At 28.0% G+C, this 21230-nt stretch overlaps 1 protein-coding gene across 5 annotated transcripts in view; it reads right to left on the bottom strand.

Annotated features, from left to right (window-relative positions):
- LOC123290557 (polypyrimidine tract-binding protein 1) overlaps positions 1-21230 on the bottom strand; it is a 740982-nt gene that overhangs the window by 332894 nt on the left and 386858 nt on the right. Inside the window, exon 1 of one of the 5 annotated variants that reach the window (XM_044870782.1) lies at positions 20261-20902. The exons of 3 other annotated variants lie outside the window; for them this stretch is intronic. In XM_044870782.1, the coding sequence (XP_044726717.1) occupies positions 20261-20263 (3 nt within the window). In that variant the 5' untranslated portion in view covers positions 20264-20902. Of the gene's footprint in view, positions 1-20260; positions 20903-21230 lie in introns of those variants that run through there. One more of the 5 variants, XM_044870783.1, reaches the window with a different exon arrangement.

The raw sequence follows: 21230 nt of genomic DNA, 5'->3' as shown, positions 1-21230 counted from the left end.
CACTCTTCTCCATACTTGAGTTGTTCATGATGATTGCGCGGCTTGGTTGGCTGACCGACCGACCGACCGGCCGGCTTTATAACATAAAAAAGTTATTATTATTATTATTGTTATTTGTAAGTCAGTATTACTACTCCACTAAATAAAAAAACTTCACTTTTTAGGTTTAAAAACAAAATATATATATATATATTTGTTGAATATAATATACATTACGTATGGACTACTTTATATTTACTTTTATTTTTGATAGTTTGACCTACTTTTGTCCATTTAACAAAAATTAAAACGAAAATGAAAGCATATTCAAAAAATTGAAAACAGATATACTTATGGTTCAAATTAGAAAAGGTGCAAAAGAATTGCTATTTTTTTATTACTGTTTGCTACTATTGATTCATAACGAGATGAAAGCTCTTTTATCCGATCAAATTAAACAAAAAAATAGGACAAAAGGTACCAAACTTTGCACTAAGATCAAAGTTGATAGGATTGTTCAAAGAACCATCATAAATTAAATATAAAAAGACCTCATCGATCCAATACCAAGGAAAATATTTACTCGGGTTCAAAAGTCACACAAACTGGTTATTCGCGATTTTCAGCAAACTGGTAACCTTTATCATGAACTAAGTTCAGACGAAAATTGTAAATCAGATAATTAAATATAAAAAAAAACAAAATATTTATTTCTTAAGAGCCACCGTTTCTGAGATAAAGCTATTAAAAAAGTTGGAAGAGTTGTAATCGTCATATGATTCCATGGATGGACATGCAAGGGGAAGTATTTGGGAGAGTTACGAAATGATAACCTAATTATAAATCAGTAATCAGATTAGAAACTTACGTAACAAAGCTGCCGAGCCTTGCATGGCAAGCTAATATTTTTATTGTTCGGTGGTGTAAACTTTTAGTCGATTTTTATATCGGCAAAGTTTTACACGTTAATTGATGGAATTGTTAATTTTATTCAAGTAATAAAAACAAATAGCAGTTTTATAAAATGGATCTTTTGGATTTCTTCAAAAGATATTTTTGAAAATCAAAAATATGTATTTGAATACCGGTAAGAAAGGACACAAAAATATTTCTCATTTTCACATTATTTTTTATTATTTCGTGTAGTTATCTCTACTTAGTTATAAATTATTTATGTGTACCCTATATATGAAATATATGAGAGTATAGTAAGTTTAGTCTCAAGTTTCTTTGAAACATTTTTTTCTATATATTTATTCCCTCGATTGTCCAAATGAGAGTCTAAACTTACTATTCCATTGTCTCAAAAACTATAAAAGTTAGGGAGTTGAATATTAAGGGATACAAAGATCAATTTTCGGGGAAAAATTTTTAAAATTTCGTTCCTATGCATGTAAATTTCAAAAAAACAATAAAAAAAGTTTTATTAACCTCATTTATAAATACAATACAAGAACATGTAACACTGTATATATGAGGTATTTCAACAATTAACTTAGTCAATTGTTTATTTCCACTTGTCAATAGTGAAAATTTCCACAAGCAATTCTGTCTATATTTTCCTTTATTAAGAAATAGGTACATAGTGATTTACCAATCTTCCTTTATGGAAATTTTAGAAATTTAATGTCTGTCTGTATTCTACTTCATTGAAAAGTTGGGAACGTCATCCAACGTAATTTACTGCCAAATAAACAGATTTAATATTTCATATCCGTTAATCCACTCAAACGAGCGACTGATAAAAGTTTCTTTGAAAAAGAAGTAGGCACTTATAAAAAAAAATTTGCAATAAAAATATTTATTCGAAGCAATAATAACAAAAAAATGCAATTGCTTGAAAAATATATTTATTTAAAATTACTGAATGAACAAACCCTTAAAAAGTATATTTTATAGTACTCAAAAAAATATTTAACAAAGACAAATTTTTATATGTTATTGTATAATATTATAAAATATACATCACTTATTTATACAATGTAAAGAATGATTTTAAAGTAGGTAAAGTAGATATTTCAAAGAAAAATCATCTTTAGTTTACGTATCGCTTTCACTACAAGTACAAGACATTGAAATTTTCTACGAATGCGGAGTGATAACTTTTTCTGCAATTACCAAAAAACACTACGATAAATAGGAGATTGATTGTGCAAATTTCATTTGTGGTACACTAAGTTTAAAAGATGTAATGATTCAAGGTCATCTTAGCTAAAGTAAGTCATGTGAGTTTTTATTGGGCCGAAAAATTCAGATGTCATAACTTCATATATTTCTTTGTGTTTTGTTTCTATACGCTTAGTCCAAATAATACCTACCACCCTAGATAAAAATACGTAAAAAAAACTTGAAGAAATATAAACAATCCTAATTATTTTTTCTACCCTTGTTTTTTCATTGTGAAGGCGAGAATCCTAGAATATTCTCGTTTCTAGGTTAAGAAAACATCCCTTACACATCTTCCAAAAAAATTGTATCTAAAACGATTTATTCTTATATTTTATAAAGAATAAAATGCAAAATATTTATATGTGTATAAATTCGACGAACACATAAAACATATAGAAAATAATGATAGTTTGGGGAATATGAATATTTTCACAACAGTAACACAAACCTAAAAAATTTAAAATATACATTTAGAGGAAGATTAAATAGTCCCTTTACATCTATAGAAATCCCTATATATTATAAATGTGAAAGTAAAGATGTTTGTTTGTTACGCTTTCACGCAAAAACTAGCGAATGGTTCTCAATGAAACTGTACAGCAATATAGCTCATACTTTAGGCTAACACGTGAGCTATAAATTAAAAATATATAGATATTAAAAATAAATATATAATATTCAATTGCAAACTCTTAACTCTATTTCATCATAAGAAATTTTACCACTCACTTACTTTTAGTTTGTTAAACTAATTGGGTGACCAAGAAAATTGGATAATTCCATAATTGTAAATTCATAACCGCCAAAGTTCCGGAATAGTTCTGAAAATTATTTTTTGTCAAATTGGTTTATCCCTATCCCTTTATATATTATAAATGTGAAAGTAAGAATAATTATTTGTTTGTTTGTTTGTTTGTTTGTTACGCTTTCACTCCAAAACTAGCGAATAATTTTTAATGTAACTGTACAGCAATATAGCTCATGCATCAGAATAACACATGAGCTATAAATTAAAAAAATATATATATTTAAAAAAAAAATAAATAAAATATAATCTGACATTTACTATTTTAAATTTTTACAGAAATCTTTAATTTATGGTTCAAAATAATGATCACAGATGGAGCAAAACGATCATCATTTTGAACCACAAAAAAGGTTTCTAAATTTAAAACAGTAAAGGTTTATCAATTCATGGCTACCTTTTCTGATCAATCAATTATGATAATTTTACAATTGAAAAAATTGAAAACTGTGCATATGTTTTAGTTGCGTAAAACAATCTCTTTAAGTGTTATGAAAAGGGGATAAGTGAGATCAAAAGAGGTGGAGAAGTCAATTTTTATTAGTTTCTCATAAAAAACAGAGTAACTAGGGTTAAAAATTGCAGAATCTCATTGGAAACATTTTCCACGTTTTTCATAAAGTAAGTAGAATGCAATGTAATTTTTTATTATAGGTATCTACTAAAAAAAGAACACCTGGAATTCTGATGAATAAATAAACCATTAGAAAGAGATTCAGACATGAGAGATTTACCATTTTGGCTAAGAGAAATTAAAAATCATCCCCTAATATTCAAAGAATAATATCTATACATTATGTATTTGTTAGGGATGATATAACAGCACAAACTAGAAGCTTTCTTGGATCATTTCAAATATTTACTTTTAGATAAGTAATGTAAATAAAAGCTGGTTGTTACTTGTGAGCTTGCACACACGAACGAAGATGAAATGGGTGTACAAAATAACACAAGCACAAAAAAAGATACAAAAATTCTATGTTCCTCTATATATGTAATATGTATACATAGAAAAATGGTTCTGAAAAGTGGGTATAAGATGTTGTTCGTACATATTATAGTATTTTGTTCTTGGAAAAACGAAGAATAAAAATTGAAAAAAACACAGTGTATTAGAAATGTTTTCTTATAAATAATAACAGAACATATGTTTGAGAATGAATGTGGAAAAAAAATACTCGGATTTTTATTTATTTTTTTGTGATTATATGTTAAATTATGATATTTTACTACGTAAAATATATACATCACTGTCTTTTAGCTAGATGTCTATAATACAAATTTTATAAAATCTGCATTTTTCTGTATCGTTGCGTGTAAGAATTGTCACTTTTCCCTCCAAAAATTTACGTACTTACCACAGAAAAAGACTTCCATATGTGTAAAATGCTTTTATATATACTAGCTCGACCCGCGAGGAATTTCGCAATGTGATACTCGTGGCTAAAAACTGTCTACAGAAATTTTAATATAATATCAATTGTAATTAACTTTCTTTATTTATAGGCAATTTTATAACAGATATGATATACAAATAACAAAATTAAATCTTAACATTATATCTCTATCCTTGATTTCTTAAGCGGTACATTTTCAGATCGTGTGTCTATTTTTTGTCCTTAGTCAGCACGATAAGCTTAAATTTGATTAACTAATAAGGAAGACCTCGCGTGGGCAAGATAAGAAATAACACCAAGTTTATTATTAATTGATATGGATGATTTTTGCTTTTTATTTGGTAGGAGAGAGAATGGCCGTGTGAGTAAAAGCTAACTTACGAGTACCTACACAGATTTAAGCTTTGATTGCAGCAAATCTATTTCTTAAACATAATACCACATAGGTAATAATCTAAAAAATGATCAGTACACAAAATTACCACGTCGTTCTTACCACATGAAAAATATCGGACTTTCAAAGGAAGGAAAAAATAAATATAATACCAAACAAAATAGGAAATTAAATTTGTTTTTTACTTGCATCTACACTTGAGACCGAAAACTAAGAATGGACCAATATTTGACAACCCAGCTTGAAACAATGAAGTCTTGTTGATGTTTAATACATTTAATACAGATTCTAAGCTTAGTACAGTCTTGGTCCAATGCTCAGCCCGATTATTCTTTCCTACTTGGAAAAATGTAATTGGATTATAGCTTAACAGTTTTCGAGGTCTTGTATTGTAACATTTTGTTAAGTCAACAAAAGATTATTGTTATTGGAATTTTGGCTATCAGAATCAAGGAGAAAGGAATGTTTTAAATTAAAAAAAGTTATTGCGACATCTTAGAGAGCCTTATATCTGGGAAGTTCATATTGCCCAAGGGTCGTCAAGTACTTCTAGTCTTAAGGTAATTCTAGTCTAAAAGACCTATCTAAAAATAGACTATAAATCTTATAAAGAGCGTGAAATAAAAGTATCTCGTATACTAGACTAAAACTTTTTACTTCGTTCAGTCGCAGGTGTTAAAAAGTTTTTTCTAAAATCAAGTTCATTTTTAACTGTAACTTTTATAATAAAATTTTAATTGTTATACCGTTTCAGAGATGGGAAAAGTGAACTGATATTATCTTATTTTAGCGATATTTTAGTAAATATGGTATTAAAAGTGAAAAGGTTAAAGTTGAAACTTTTCATATTCACATGGAGATGTTTCTTGTATTATAATAATATACTGTTCATCATTTTTAACATGAGATGTAAAAATTTCAAATAAATATCCTAAGACGGAAGAGATTAAATTTGAAACTTTTTATTTCCAAGTGGAGATATGTGTTGTTACCTCGGGTGAATATTATGCTGGATATGTGGGATCCAATTTATGCTGGATATATAAAGTCCCAAAAACCCCCATGATTTAAAGACCTAAGTTCTTATAACGTTCATAACAAGCACTATCAGAATAAATAGTTTAGAAAAGTTTGGAAAAAAAAACCTATCTAGTTCAAACCTAGAATCTAGTTCAAACTGACGGTAATTACCTGATTATTAATAGATTTTTTATATAAATTTATGAAACGAAAACTAAGCTAGCATCGAATACACTTGACTTTAATTATTTATTTTCTATTGAATAATCTATATTCCTATTCATAAATAAGGTATTTATAAGATGCAAAAATAAATATAGAAAAAGTGCTCGGTAAAAAATATGATTAAATACCATTTATTACAATAAAAAAATTTTCGAAAACAGTAAATAAAATGCATAGTTAAAAGTTTATTCCAAGCAATAAGAGAGACTATTAAGAAAAAATATATAATAAGACTACGAAAAAAAAACAAAACAAAACAACTACTTAGAAAAAAATATTTCCCTTAAAAAAAATAAGGAACAAAACTCTTTCTTGAAAAAAACCTATAGTAAATAATAAGCAATTATTTAAAAGTTTTTTTTTCTCTCAACAACAAATAAATATGTCTGTTAAGGTTCAGTTAAATTAAATGAGGCAACTTACTATGCATTATTATTATTATTATTATTACAACAATAAACTCCACCTATCCAGTGGAAGGGGTAAGATGTCCTATTCCTATTATTAAATTTATATGTTGTTTATATTACATGAGGCAGATATAGATAGATATATGTTTATACCATGTATATGAAATATATCAAGGTATACTAAGTTTAGTCCCAAGTTTGTAACGCTTAAAAATATTGATGCTATGAATAAAATTTTGGTATGGGTGTTCATTAAATCACCTAATTAGTCCATTTCCGGTTGTCTGTCTGTCGGTCGTCTGTCCGTCTGTCATGACGATAACTCAAAAACGAAAGGAGATATCAAGCTGAAATTTTTATAGCGTGGTTAGCACGTACAAAGTGAAGTCGAGTTCGTAAATGAGCAACATAGGCCAATTGGGTCTTGAGTCCATAGGACCTATCTTGAAAACCGTTATAGATAAACAAAAAAACAAATGTAAAAAATGTTCCTTATAAATAAATTTACAACTTTTGTTTAAAATATTTTTTCATATACATCACGTAATAGAGCAAAATATGCACAAATTGAATAGTATGTATTATATGGGATTATCAGTTATGTGTGTGTGACATGTATAGGTATATGTGTAATGTGACAGAGTAATCAACACTGTCTATACATGGTATTTCAACAATTAACTCACTCAATTGTTTGTTTTCACTTGTTTTCAGATACATTTATTTTTATACTTTAAGGTAGGTGACTCGTCAATAATAGAAAAACACAAGTGAAAACAAACAATTGACTGAGTTAATTGTTTAAATACCATGCATAGACATTATTGATTACTCTATCACATTACACATACATACATGTCACACAAACATAACTGATATTCACATATAATACATACTATAAAATTTACGCCTAATTTACGCCCTCACGGGTAAACAGTGATGTTTACGAAAAAATGTATCAAACAAATGTTGATTTGTTTTTTATAACATTTTTTACATTTAAACTTTTGTTCTATCTCTAACGGTTAGCAAGATGGGTCCTACGGTCTCAGGACCCAATTGACCTATATTGCTCATTTAGGAACTCGACCTCACTTTTTACGTCGTGAGTACGCAATAAAAATTTCATCTTGATATCTCTTTTCGTTTTTGAGGTATCGTGTTGGCAGACAGACGGACAGACGGACAGACATCCGAAAATGGACTAATTAGGTGATTCTATGAACACCTATTCCAAAATTTTGTTCATAGCATCAAAATTTTTAAGCATTACAAACTTGGGACTAAACTTAGTATTCCCTGCATATTACATATATGCATGGTATAGTATTTTAGTTAACGAAACATACTATTTCAAAAAAAGAATTTGGGTACTTTACCGATCAATTAACGGAGAGGTAGAGATTAATTAAAAGTATTCTAAATATATGTTATTTTTAATTAATTAATTACTCTCTTAATTGATCAGTAAGGTACCCAAATTTTTCTGGATATAGTATATTTAGTTTACTACAACATACTAAAAGTTCGGATCATTATCTACTAATTTCTTTTTTAGTATTGCTAGCGAGACACCCTCCTTAATGTGTGTATAAATACTTTTTTATTCACTGAATAATTAATTTTAGTAGAATTTACTTGGAGAAAATAGTTTTTGTGCCTCTTATATAAATTTTTGATTACCGAGATGGATAAACGTTCATATATTCAAATAAAGACTTTAACTTACTTTATAATTCCTCAATACTGAGACTTTAAGAATAATTAATAACATGCTAAAAGTATTTTCACGGAGAGCGAAGAAATGTTTAATTGTTCATAGATAAGCAGCATTTTTGAGAGTGAAATAATAATTATATTTGAAATAAATTAAATAAATAGTTAGAAAATAACAAATAGAAACTAAATTCCTTTAACTCTTTCTCTGAGAAATGACTCGTTTTCGCGAATGACCCTTTTGGTACCAAATTTTTAACCGGTACACGTTCTTTCAATGACAGACACTTTTGTAGTAATTTGAGAGGAAAAAAATCAGATAAATTGTAAGATATTTTACAAAGGCATGTGCTGTACGTAATGTAAGTCACAAAAATAGGGACAAAAAAAAAAACAATTCCTTGATCATGTTGAATTTCTTAAGAAATAACTGTGACATCTGCGCATGTAGATAATAACTCATCAGTTTATAATTCAGAAAAATATAAGCCTAACTGTGCTATCTTGCTCATCTAATATATGAGTTGAAGATTGAATTATTAATAGGCTACTGAAAGAAGCAAAATTAGACTATTTAAACTTAAGTCAATTTTATTTAGTTTTCATTTAAATACGAACGTGCCAGACGTCGACGTCAAATCTCGTTTCGAATTCCTGTTGTCATGTATTCTATTCTGTGTCTATACATCTGCATAATCCTAGCCTTAAACCTAAAAACTTTTCGGTAGAACTACGATGTTGAAAGATGTTATATTTATTTATTACTTTACAAATTAATGTTTAGTAGTATTATTTTAAAGAAGCTGTGCATGGAAAATATGCAACATCAAAAACTTAATAACAGACTTTATTTTAATAAATAAGCTTTTACTACTATTGAGAAGCTTTTCTATAGCACCGTAGTTATGCTTTGGATGCTGCTGTTACTTCTTATTAATAACAAAATGCAAATATAGCGGTATTATGTTGTGCGAGGAAGAAGGGGATTGTGTAGGTGGCTACGTTTTCTTGTCGTGTCGAAGAGTAAAACTATGCCACATCAAAACCGACAGACTCATAGATATACAGACCAACATTCAATGGAATGGAACGGCTTCCACCAGCTTGTTGCTGACTTTGACTGTTCACTTTTACGTGTTTGTATGTGCTTGCAACGTTTGGTGCTTGCTAGACTAATAAAGGTAAAAAGTTATCGAATTAATTATTTATATATTACTTAGTTTAATTATAAAAAATATACTTTAAAATGTAGTAAGAATATTTTATACAAAGTGCTAATTTTTTATTTAAAAATGTTAAATCGAGGTATTCCCAGTTTTAATTTTCGTGGAAAACAAGAAATTCTGTAAGTTACTAAATGTAACGATCTACAGCAACGGTAATTATGTAGATATATAAATAAGATCGTTTTAAAATATTCAGCAGATTTTAAGATTGTATTATTCTATGTTAAAATTTTCCTTCTTCTTTTGATTCCTTCTTTTTGGAAAACTCTTTGGATGATTTTGTCTGGTTAAAAACATTTTTTGATTTTCCAACCCGCTTACTCACTCATTCTTGTGTAAATATTACATTTTCACACCCCATTCTGTGAAAGTTAATTTCCGGTATGACTGATTATACCAATAAAAACAATAATAATAATAATGAGAGGGTTTAACCTCCGTTTTTCATCACACTGCCGCTGCCTGGATTCGAAGACTCGCCCTCCAAGTCAGTATTATTATACCAATAAAGTATACGAGTATTATATCAATAAAAATATATATGATGATAAATTTTGCAATATCTATAATATAAAAAGGAATCAATGAATGTGTTGCTTAGCAAATCTCGAGAGCAGCTGAACCGATTTCGCTAATTCCTTTTTATAATATTCCTTGAAGTACGAGGATGGTTTTCTATATTCCCAAAGAAAATTCGAAATAATAATTAAAAGTCAATTGATTTTAATTTACCATGCCATAAAGTTTAAGTATTAGTAGAGGGGTTCCGAGAAAGCAAAACAATAAAACGATTACTTTCAAATGACTTCATTTGGAGCAACAAAAGTAGTTCGGTAAAATTTCATGGCAACTTTTAAGTTTTGTGATAGATCATATACTTTCTCCCTTTACAGATGAGAAATCTGAAAAGTTTTAAAAATAATAATAATAAAGAATCGATTGGTAGGCGGTACGAAATTCGCCGGGTCAGCTAGTTTAATTATAACTTTTCGTAAAAAATATTGTAATTTACCATTTTCTAATCAGTTTTAATGTTAAATATAGAAGTTTAAACTGTTTATTACGATTCAAATTTGCTCTTCAAAAACATATTGTACATCCATTAATTGTATCACTTTATCTATGTTGTTATCTATATTGAATCTTTAATTACCTGAATATAACTCTCAAATTGGAAATAGTTTAATTTTTAAAATAGTTTATGCATTTGTATTAAGATATGTTTCAAATTCATTCAAGATGTGCAGTTTTGCCACTACCAACGATTTTAAATTTATTATCCTACGCTCATAACATCAAATATTAGTTTAGCAAAAAAAAAAAACAACTATTAAAATGAAAGAAGAAAAATAGGAAAACAGTTTTTCCGGAAAAATAATAAAAAAAGATGTATTCTTATTCTTATATATACATTTTTTCAATTCTCTCTGCTAATAATAGAACACCACTATAAGTAAGAAGTTATGACCTTTTGAAATCCTTTTCAAATAAGATTATCGGATTCGATTTGCTTGTCAGTAGAGTACGACGTGTGTGTGTCTGTGTGTGTGTATATATACGGAGAATGTATTTTCCCAAAGCACACACATAAAAAGCTCTACTTTCAAATGTAATTCAAACTGTCACGGATGATGAAAAAAACAAAAAAAAACTATCGTTATTTTTTTAAAGAAATACAAACATAAACAAATTTTTTTTTCACACACGTGCTAAATAAATTTTTCCTTTTTTCTAAGTTTCGTTTCCATTAAATTAAATATATTATTCATATATTATTTGTTGGTGTGGTATCTTAGAGCTTAAAGCTTGTAATCTGATGGGTTGCCAATCCTATTATCAATTAATGGGTGTATAGTGCATATATTTTAAGATTTTTCCTTTCATTTTAAATATTAAAATAACAAACAAAGAAATAATGTATCATTACAGTTTAGATAGTAAATCAAATAAAAAGCTTATAGAGTAGTGAATTCATTTTCAAATTTAATGCTTCTTCGCATTGCCCAAGAGTTTGATTTGTTGTAATCCTTCTCTAACAGCAACAGTGTTTTATCAATTTTGCCAAACCAAGTTCAAACTCAAAAGTGTTTCCACTTTTGTAGCATTATTCTTTTACTCTTAATTCTGACTTAAACAACATTTTAGTTACCGGTGTAGCCATCTTGATTACCGGTTTGGTTTATTATAGTATTTTATTTTATTTTTATCTTCCTGTACCAATTTTAAATTGCCATTACATATCTAAAGTTGAATTGTTTTTTTAGCTATTGCTTTTGTACTGATGATGGAATTTTGAAACAATTTCTTTAAATGTTCATCGATCTAGTAGAAGCGCAAAGTACAAAATTTTGAATTTTTTTAAAATGAAAATGTATTTTTTTGCATTTTTTGATCAGTTTTATGCAAAAAAGTACTCTAGTAATTTTTTCTCTAGGCGCTTAGTTTTCTAAATAAAAATTCTTGAAAGATTAAAAATTCATTCTTTGATTTTAAGGAAAAAGCGCCATTTTTCCAATCTCTGAGAGAATTCCTTAGTTAACGGAGTTCCTGCGCTACGATTTTTTTAAAAATAGTTTTTACAATGAAATTTATTACAAAATGTTTCTATTTTTAAAGTAAGCAAGTTTAGTTTCAAGTTATTTTTTCTTAGAACTTGTAGAATTAAGTTGGTTGTTCGAAGAAGTTCTCCGGATCGAGCTGTCGTCGATAAATAAGAACGTAGATGGATACATTTATCAACAATGCACTTTTCTAGATCATCAGAACCCACTCGCTCTATTTAGAACTACTTTAGTTTAAAGAAAATTAATTATAAAACTGTTGCAGGTACAGTTCTCATTTATTTTGAAGTTCAAGCACAAGTCCGCCTACAATTACTAGTTATACTGTCACTTTGAATGTTTCCCGACGAGATAATGCAGAAGTTATATCTTCGGCAGATTCGTCTAATGTGAGCTTTCTCTTCCATATTATTTTTGTGCCCTTTTTATATTCTTTGGCTAGTCAGAGTTTCAAGGCGCTCCTTTCTAACCTCGCACCTGTAGGAACTAAATTATCTTTTCTTACATATTTTGTAAACTATATGGTTTGTAGCTGAACTAGTTAGTTACGGAGAACTAAGTTAACTAGTTAAGCTCCAAAGCTACATATATTTCATCAGGTGTTTAATTTACAAGTAGAACTTGTAATTTTTGTATAACTTTTTGTATAACTTTAATTTACAAATATTTTTTTACAAATCAAAAAAAGTGTATCAATTGAAGGCCCACATTTTTCTCATAAAACTTTGATTACAGTGTCACTTAATACAATTTTTGATAACTAAATATTAATTTATATATATATATATATACCTATAAAATATAAATATACCTATAATTGAATAATGTTTTGATTAAAATTGATTGTGTATTTTGATCGATTGATTACAAATATTTATTTTTATTTCAATAAATTTATTATTTATTATATCCAGTGATTGCAAGTGAATATATACCCGGCTATCATAAAAACAAATACTACTCAATTGATTATACAGATGATTGCAAAATTTATGCCCCAGATTTGTTAATTGCTCGATCAAAAATATCAAAACTGCTTTGATACAATTTTTCTCTACTAGGTGGCAGTAAAGTCATGCGTGATAATTAGAAATTGTTGGGATAAGTTGGGCCAATTTTTAAGAGAAGTTGAGGTCATCAACATTATAAGTATAAAACGTTTTTAAAATCAACTAAAAGTATATAAGAATTAAATATTCAATTGAGGATACACTCAATTTTTAACCGACTTCAGACAAAAAAGGAGGAGGTTATCAATTCGACTGTATTTTTTTATGTGTTACCTCAGAACTTTCGACTGAGTGAACCGTTTTTGATGATGCAATTTATCTATTTGAAAGCTGGTCCTTCCCGTGTGGTCCCATTTCATTTTGGTACAGTTCTGACAATGACATCAATGTAAAAACTATATAAGTCTTAAATTTGCATTAAATATGCACGAAAAGAGGGCAAATAACTCAATATCACGCCAATCGATGATTCTTTTCTTAGTGACAAATTAGTTAGTGTACTTCAGATTCACTAAAAGTCACAAAATAAATAAAAAACTTTTAACAAAAAGAAAACCGACTTCAAAAGAAAAACTTTTCCAAAACAAATTAATATGTACCAAAAAGTAAAAAAATAACGATAATATAATTTAGTTAAAATTATTGTTACTTTTTGAGTCGGTGTCAGCCAAGCTAATGTAGCAAACTGTACTGTAAGAATTGTTTCCTTGGCTGACGCCGACTCCAAAAATAACAATAATTTTAACTACATTATATTATTGTTAGTTTTTTACTTTTTAGTGCATTTTAATTTGTTTTGGAAAAGTTTTTCTTTTGAAGTCGGTTTTCTTTTTGTTAAAAGTTTCTTTTATCATATAAAATTTTCAGTTCAAAAGCGTAGAATGCTCTTCATTCATTCTTATAAACAGTCTTCATCGCTGAAAGCAGTTCATCGCTGAAAGCTTCGAAGAAGATTGATTGGCGTACAGAGTTATTCCATGAAGTTATTTCCAACTTAGTAAAATTAAAAACAACAGTCATTATACATATAGACTGAATGATCAGACTCTTGCATATGGCTTAGCCAAAAATTGAATTGCATTGGCTAAGCTCACCCTTAAGTAAATCGAGTTTTAATGGGAAAAATTGTACCATCTATAGACAACTTTAATCAAAATGTGGTAAAAAATATGGTGGAAGCTACGGGAAGAAAATTTAAATTAAATTTTAACTTTTGTATTAAATTTATAAATATTTTTTTCGGTTAATATTTTGCGATTGTCGGCGATTATCACATTGTGAAAGGCGATTAACAGTACTTTCATTATAATTTGTCGCAAGGTAATACCTACAATTTTCAATTTTGTGTTATTGTTAGGATATTTTACAGCTAAATGCAATGCAATATTTTGCAATACCCGGTTTATGTTTTGTGAATGTGTATGTTCGTGTAACAAACACAAGGAAATGAAAGATGATTCTCGAAAAAAGGCCAATAAGGACAACTAAATAATAATTAATTAACTTTGGAATGTCAAATTATATTAAATATGATTTATAAGTTAATATTAATATTTATTTATTATTTCATTTTTATTGATATTTATGGTCACGCATTTATTTCCTTTTTTTTTTTTCATTCCATTTATTTTACTAGAAAAAAAAAGACGAAAAAAACAATAATTTCAATTGACTTAAATTTTATTATTTTTTGTTTATTAATTAAATTTTGAATGAAATCCAAGAGAATTGAAAAAAATACACATAAATCAGGAATCGAACCACAATCTTTTGGATTCATGTTCAAGCGCCTTAAGCAACTGTGCCATATAGCGCTAGGCATATTGGGCAATTTTTTCTCCAAAATGAATTTTTATTATTTATTTATTATTTTTGTTTGTTTACTAAATTTTGTTAACAAATTTAAACATAAGATTTACGATTATAATTAATGTTTATGGTTTAAAATTAGCTGTAATCCAGTAATGTAGTTTAACACTAAAATCCACGTTAAATATAAGGTAGAACTTCGCTTAAGTTTACCCCCCAAATCGAGTGTTTCGGTAAATATCGTTACTTGCGTGAAAATTTTTAATAAAAAATTTTAGTTGAGAGATATTACCAGCAATTTTTGTTTGAAACTTTTTATTCCCACATTTCGAATATTTGATATATTATGAAGTTTCAAACATGGCATATTAAAGGTAGGAACGGTTTTTGCAATTTAAAAAACCTTCTTTAATAAAGTTTTACCTTGCATAATATGATACCTTTCAAATTATAACTTTCAGAATTTTTAAACTTTATAAATATTCAATTAATATATTTTTCCTTTAAAAAAGAATTTGAATAGAGTTTTTAGAATGCTGCTTTCAATACATTTGGCTATTATCATTTTTCAGCTATAATATGTTTAACGAGACTTAAACTTAACTGTTAAAATTAACAATTTTATTTTCCTTATTTTGAATTTCGATTTAACACTCATTTATCTTCTTTTCGTCTATATTGCTGTAAGTATTTCCTACTTAATGCATTCATAGGTTCTAAATACAAACCTATCCAACGCCCGAAACCGTTTTTCTGGATATATCCGAAGAGTCTCATCTCTTGAACAGATTAAAATAATCAAAAAGGTGATTTTTGATTAAGATTACTTTCAAATGAAGTTTCTTCAAGGTATATGTTGAATGTTACTGATGATAAATGTCTGAAATATAGTTTGAAGGTTCAAAAAGTTGGTTTTTGAACTTCAAATCAAGTTTCTTCGAGGTATATGTTCAATGTTATTATAGATAATAAATATCTGAAATATAGTTTGAAGTTCACCTGCTTTTTTTCTAAATATACATGTCTAAACATTATGAAGAACCATTGGGGTGAGTAAGAAATACAGGAAATTGTAAGATATTTCTGTACTTAAAAATCTCTTCGCTGAGCTTCTACCATAGGGTAAAAGTTACCAACAAAAGCTGACCAGAGAAAGGCATTTTTAAAAATAACGCTTGAGTTAAAATTATTTATAGGTTCACCCGTTTGTCGTCGTACAGGACTTACTTAACTGCTTTTAAACAATAAGGAAAAATATAAATACTCATCAATTTTAAAAGACGCAGGGGTAAAATTTTCTGGGTCTCAAGATTATGTATTTCATTTCTCTCAGTATCACCATTGTTCAGCATTGTTGACCTACCTAATAACTGCGCCTGGACTTAATTGTATAGAATGTACATTTGTTCTATTTACTACTATAATAATTTAATAATTCGCATTGTAAAATACCGTGGAAAATTTCCAAAATTTTGAATATCATTAATATTATTTTTGACTAAATTGAATTAATATTTTAAAATTATTTTTTTTTTTAAATTCAATTTTTTAATAAAATTCTAAAATTATCACGCAAACAATTAAGATTTCGTGATAAATTTATTATTAACATAACTATAAAAATTTATTTAATAAATATTTAAAATAAAGTTATTTTTCTACTTTAAAATTCACATTTAAATAATACGTATAATAATAGATCATTGATCTATTCATTTTCTATGACTATAACTTTACATAATGTTGTATATCTGACGATTTTGATTAATATAATAATTATTTATAAATAATGAATTCCAATTAAATGATTCATTATATTTTAATCATAATATTATTATTAATGTGTCTGTTTACATGCTAAACTGCAAAATTATTTTATAGTCTCTAATATCGTTGTGTATTTATAGTGGAAGTTAATGACAGAAAAATCATTTTTTATCAGAAATGTGTTGCACCTAAATTTTTTTTTATCTGGGTGCACATGCATAAATTTCTCATGTTTGCTCGATCTTTGTTTGTACATCTTATAAGTATTAATAACGTAAAAACGCCAAATGTTTTTTGTATGTATAGAAAACAAGTTTGATACCTGCCCGTTTCACTGGACTTAAAAGTAAAAATCACCGCTTTATAGCCTCCACATCTTTTGATCTCAATTATCCCCCTTCCATAACACTTGAAGGAATTGTTTTACGCAGCTAAAAGATATGCATAGTTTTCAATTTTTTGAATTGTAAAATAGTCATAATTCATTGAGTATATTAGAAAATGTGGCCCTGAATTGTTTGACATTTACTATTTAAAATTTTTATAGAAACCTTTAAAATAGTAAATGTCAGATTAAATTTATTTTTTTAATTTTTTTAATCTTTTTTATACATCTTTTTAAATTATACCTCATGTGTTATTCTGATGTATGAGAGCTATATTGGTGTACAGTTTCATTAAAAACCAGTCGCTAGTTTTTGCGTGAAAGCGTAAGACACAAACAAACATCCTTACTTGCACATTTATAATATATAGGGATTGTTAATTTTGTATTTGAATGTTCACACAAGAAGGTTTTGAAAAGTGTCTTCATTGGCATTATCTCTATAAAGCAAAGGGTTTCGATGAACAGCCCTCTTGAGTAGAGGGAGAGCTATTGTTGCATTGAAAATTCAACCCATGGGTGAAATTCTTAGATTCATCATCAATGGGTGAAATTAATTCTTAGATTACCCAGATATTTTCCCATAAAAATACGAGACTAAATTTTACATAAACTGTAACTCCTGCGTAACAGTTCTGTGGTACTTACAAGCTACCAGCTCGCTTTCTTGAAAATATATCCATTTTCGAGGTTGTTTAATTTCAAAAAATGTTTTAAAACTAAAATCTTTTTTTAACCCCATCGCTTCCACCATATTTTGACATACCTACGCTTGTGAGTAGAGTAAAAAAAGGAATTTCTACATAAATTTCTTACCCATTAAAATTTCTCATTTTACATCAATATCATCTTCAATTTAACGTTTTAAATAGTTGTTTTTACTGCTTTTTAATTGACGTTAACGTGTAAATGAACGCATAGTGTAAAATAATATTGTGTATGATGTAAATAAACACCTTTAATAAATGGTAAACTTAAACGATTTTGTATATACAAACTAAAATTATATGATGTATAGGTATTATCAGAAAATTTATTAGGAAAATATTTCAACAATTTCAGGATATTTCAATCTAAACATTAAACTGGTTTATTTACGTATTATAGAATGTTTATAAATAAAGTATGCATGTTCAAATTATTTTAGATATTTGTATACATATATATCAAATTTATAAATTTCTATAGAAATTTTAATGGCTACTGTACGGTGATTATTGTGAATATCCATAAAAAATTAGATCGACAATTTTAAAACTATACATGGGAGAAAAACGAAATAAGTTTTTCAGCCAATAATTTTTAACCGACTTCAAACAATAAAAGGAGGATATCAATTCGACTGTATTGTTTTTTTTTATGTTTGTTACAGAACTTTCGACTGGGTTAACCGATTTTGATGATTCTTTATCTATTTGAAAGCTGGTGCTTTCCATGTGGCCCCATTTCATTTTGATTAAGTTCTGACAACGGCATCCATGAGAAAACCATAAAAGTCTTCAATTTACATTAAGTATGCACGACAGGAGGACGAATAACTCAATATCACCCCAAACTATTTCGACGATTCTTTTTTTAGTGACAAATATTAGTTTGTGTACTTCAGATTCACTGAACATCACAAAATAAAAAAAAAACCTCAAACAAATTAATATGCTCTAAAAAGTAAAAAAATAACGATCATATTATGTAGTAAAAATTATTGTTTTTTTTTGGAGTCGGTGTCAGCCAAGCTAATGCAGCAAGGACAAATGTGTATAAAAAAAATTTCCATATACGAATATTATAGAAAAATTTTAAGCTTAAGATCTGTTATTTAACTAGTGTAGGTCAGAATCGTATCTATCATCTGTCATCTGTATCTTAGTATCTTGAGAAAAATATAATTAGTACTAAATATGATTTATGAAGAACCTACGAAAATCAGGTCAAATTCTTCCCATGTTCATATTCTCGAGAAGTCAAACAATTTGGGTGACTAAATTAGATGAGTGTATAGAAGAGACGAAAAGCAAAAACCTTTCATTTAAAATTACTTTCTGATAGCCAAACATTTCTTTAAGGTATATAGGTCAAACTATTCGACTTGTATCTATATAATAAAATCAAATATTCTAATCGTAAACAACTACTACCTTATTCCCTAGAAATTATTTTAATATACTCATACATAAATGTATTTTCCTATCTATTTTAAATACTGAAAAAGATTTAGCATTTTAATCTCAAAGATTAAAGACATAACTAACCTCAAAAGTTTCTTCAAGTAAAAAAGAAAACGATCCTATATTGTCAACAGTTAGTAGATAATTTGATTTTTTATAGATATCGAAAGTAAAAAAAAAGGGATATATGTATAGAGTAAATGTTAAGTGCTTTTTTCAATAGAAAAAAACTGAAACGTTTATTGTCCCTTTTCATAAAGTTTACATGGTGTAAGATACACGACAACCTCAAATTTAAAAGAACTGTTCTTATAATCATGGAACTCGTTAAAGAAAATGGAAAGATTTAGGGGCAAAAATATTCTTCATACGATCGCTCTTTGCATCTGCAGTTTCTTTTTGCAGGTACGCAATTTCAAGTTTACTAGTTAACTAGCTAAAATTTTTAAATTTACGAACAGCTAATTCAAAATCAGTAATTAGCCAAATTTTCATTTACAAACAGAATGTTGATAAAGAAAGACTTTTGCTAGATCATGTTGATTCTAAAATCTAAGGAGAAATTTACCACTTTCCTGAATAAAACGTTTTATAAATTTACCGTTATCAGACATCAAGTTTTTGATGAAAAACTAACAAGATTATTATGGTTTCTTTTCAAAGTTTACTGTCAATAGGTCAACTATTAGCTGCGCCACAATTCTCGTATCGGGCATCACAATTACTGCTAACGAATTCAGAATATTGCTGTCAGCGATTTCTGTTTTTAAATATAGGTAAATTTTCAATTATAATTACTTGAAATTTAAGAATGAAAAAAAAGCCTTCTAAGTGATTGGTTAGTAATTAAATTATAGTTCTTAGACAATTGAATAGCCATACTAAAAAGATAGCTCTTAAAAAGACTTAGAAATTATTGATCCCAATGTAAAACTTTATAAAGTAGAATATGACAAAAACAATGGAAACTAAACATTATGCTACGATATATTACTTGGATAAACGAAACACTTGACTGTATCTGACCAACATAACATGGAATTCTAAATTTCGGTTTTCTGCTGCAACTGCCTGTCGGTGTTTTAGGTTCTCGTTTTAAAATATTTTTTACTTTCAATGCTTTTGCTCGTAATAGATCATCAGATCATGAAACTTTTTTGGACGTTGATACTCTTTAAACTTAAATATCAGTAAGACAAAAATTGAATAATAACTGACTTACCATATCTCCAATAAAATGTAAATGCTTCGATGCAACTGGATCTGTCGTGTAACCGCCGTTTGTTGTTATTTGATTCGAAGGAGCTGATGTACTATTATCGTAACAATTAATTTCAGTAAAACGGTTTACAATAATTGTACTACTTGGCTGTAACTGTGTACAAAATTGAGCTGCTGATTGATTCGAACCAGGTGTACCCACTTGACTTAAATTTGCTGATCCAGTTGTGGATGTACCATTTACCAATGATGTCGAATTTTGTGGAGTAGTTGTTTGTGGTACGACAATTTGATTAGTTGTGACCACTGCAGGTGTGTTATAATTTGAACTCGTATTACAAAAATTACACGCACAAACACTGACTAATGATGTCGATTGTGGATGTTGTTCAACAATGCCCGTAGCAGCCGCGGCAAATGCAGCAAAGCCTACTGTTGGTACTGCACCAACAGCGGTGGTAGCGTTTGTCGAGCCAGAAACAATTGCACCCGACGATGAATTATGATGATGGGATATTATTGGGAAATTTGGATGATGTTGTGTGGATTGTTGTTGCTGTATTGGATAACCAGTAAAAGGTACAATGTAGGGGTAATATGAGGTACTATATTGAAAATACGTCGTGAAAGAGTTTCTGTCACAGGTGTTAGGCTTTTAATTTTGGATTGTTTGTGATCGGTTTGGATTTATGGACTGTCAACTACTATATATAACAGGCCACAAAAAACTAACCAACTCTTGTAATTCGTATTACTTTTGTACACGCATATAGAGATACTCTTTTATTTGACCCAAAAATTAAATAGGCCGAGTTAACTTTTGTGTTTTGTTTTGTTTTTTTTTTTTTTTTGGCAAAAATTATCACTAATTAATATTTTTTTATATCTTGTACCCAAATTGCACTATTTTTTTAATAAATAAATTTTTAATCATAAAATTAAAGACTAGGCCGCCGTAATTAATCAATAAT

The sequence above is a fragment of the Chrysoperla carnea genome, chromosome 1, assembly GCF_905475395.1.
Source record: "Chrysoperla carnea chromosome 1, inChrCarn1.1, whole genome shotgun sequence".
Classification (NCBI taxonomy): domain Eukaryota; kingdom Metazoa; phylum Arthropoda; class Insecta; order Neuroptera; family Chrysopidae; genus Chrysoperla; species Chrysoperla carnea.
This window is presented reverse-complemented; position numbering and strand designations above follow the sequence as displayed.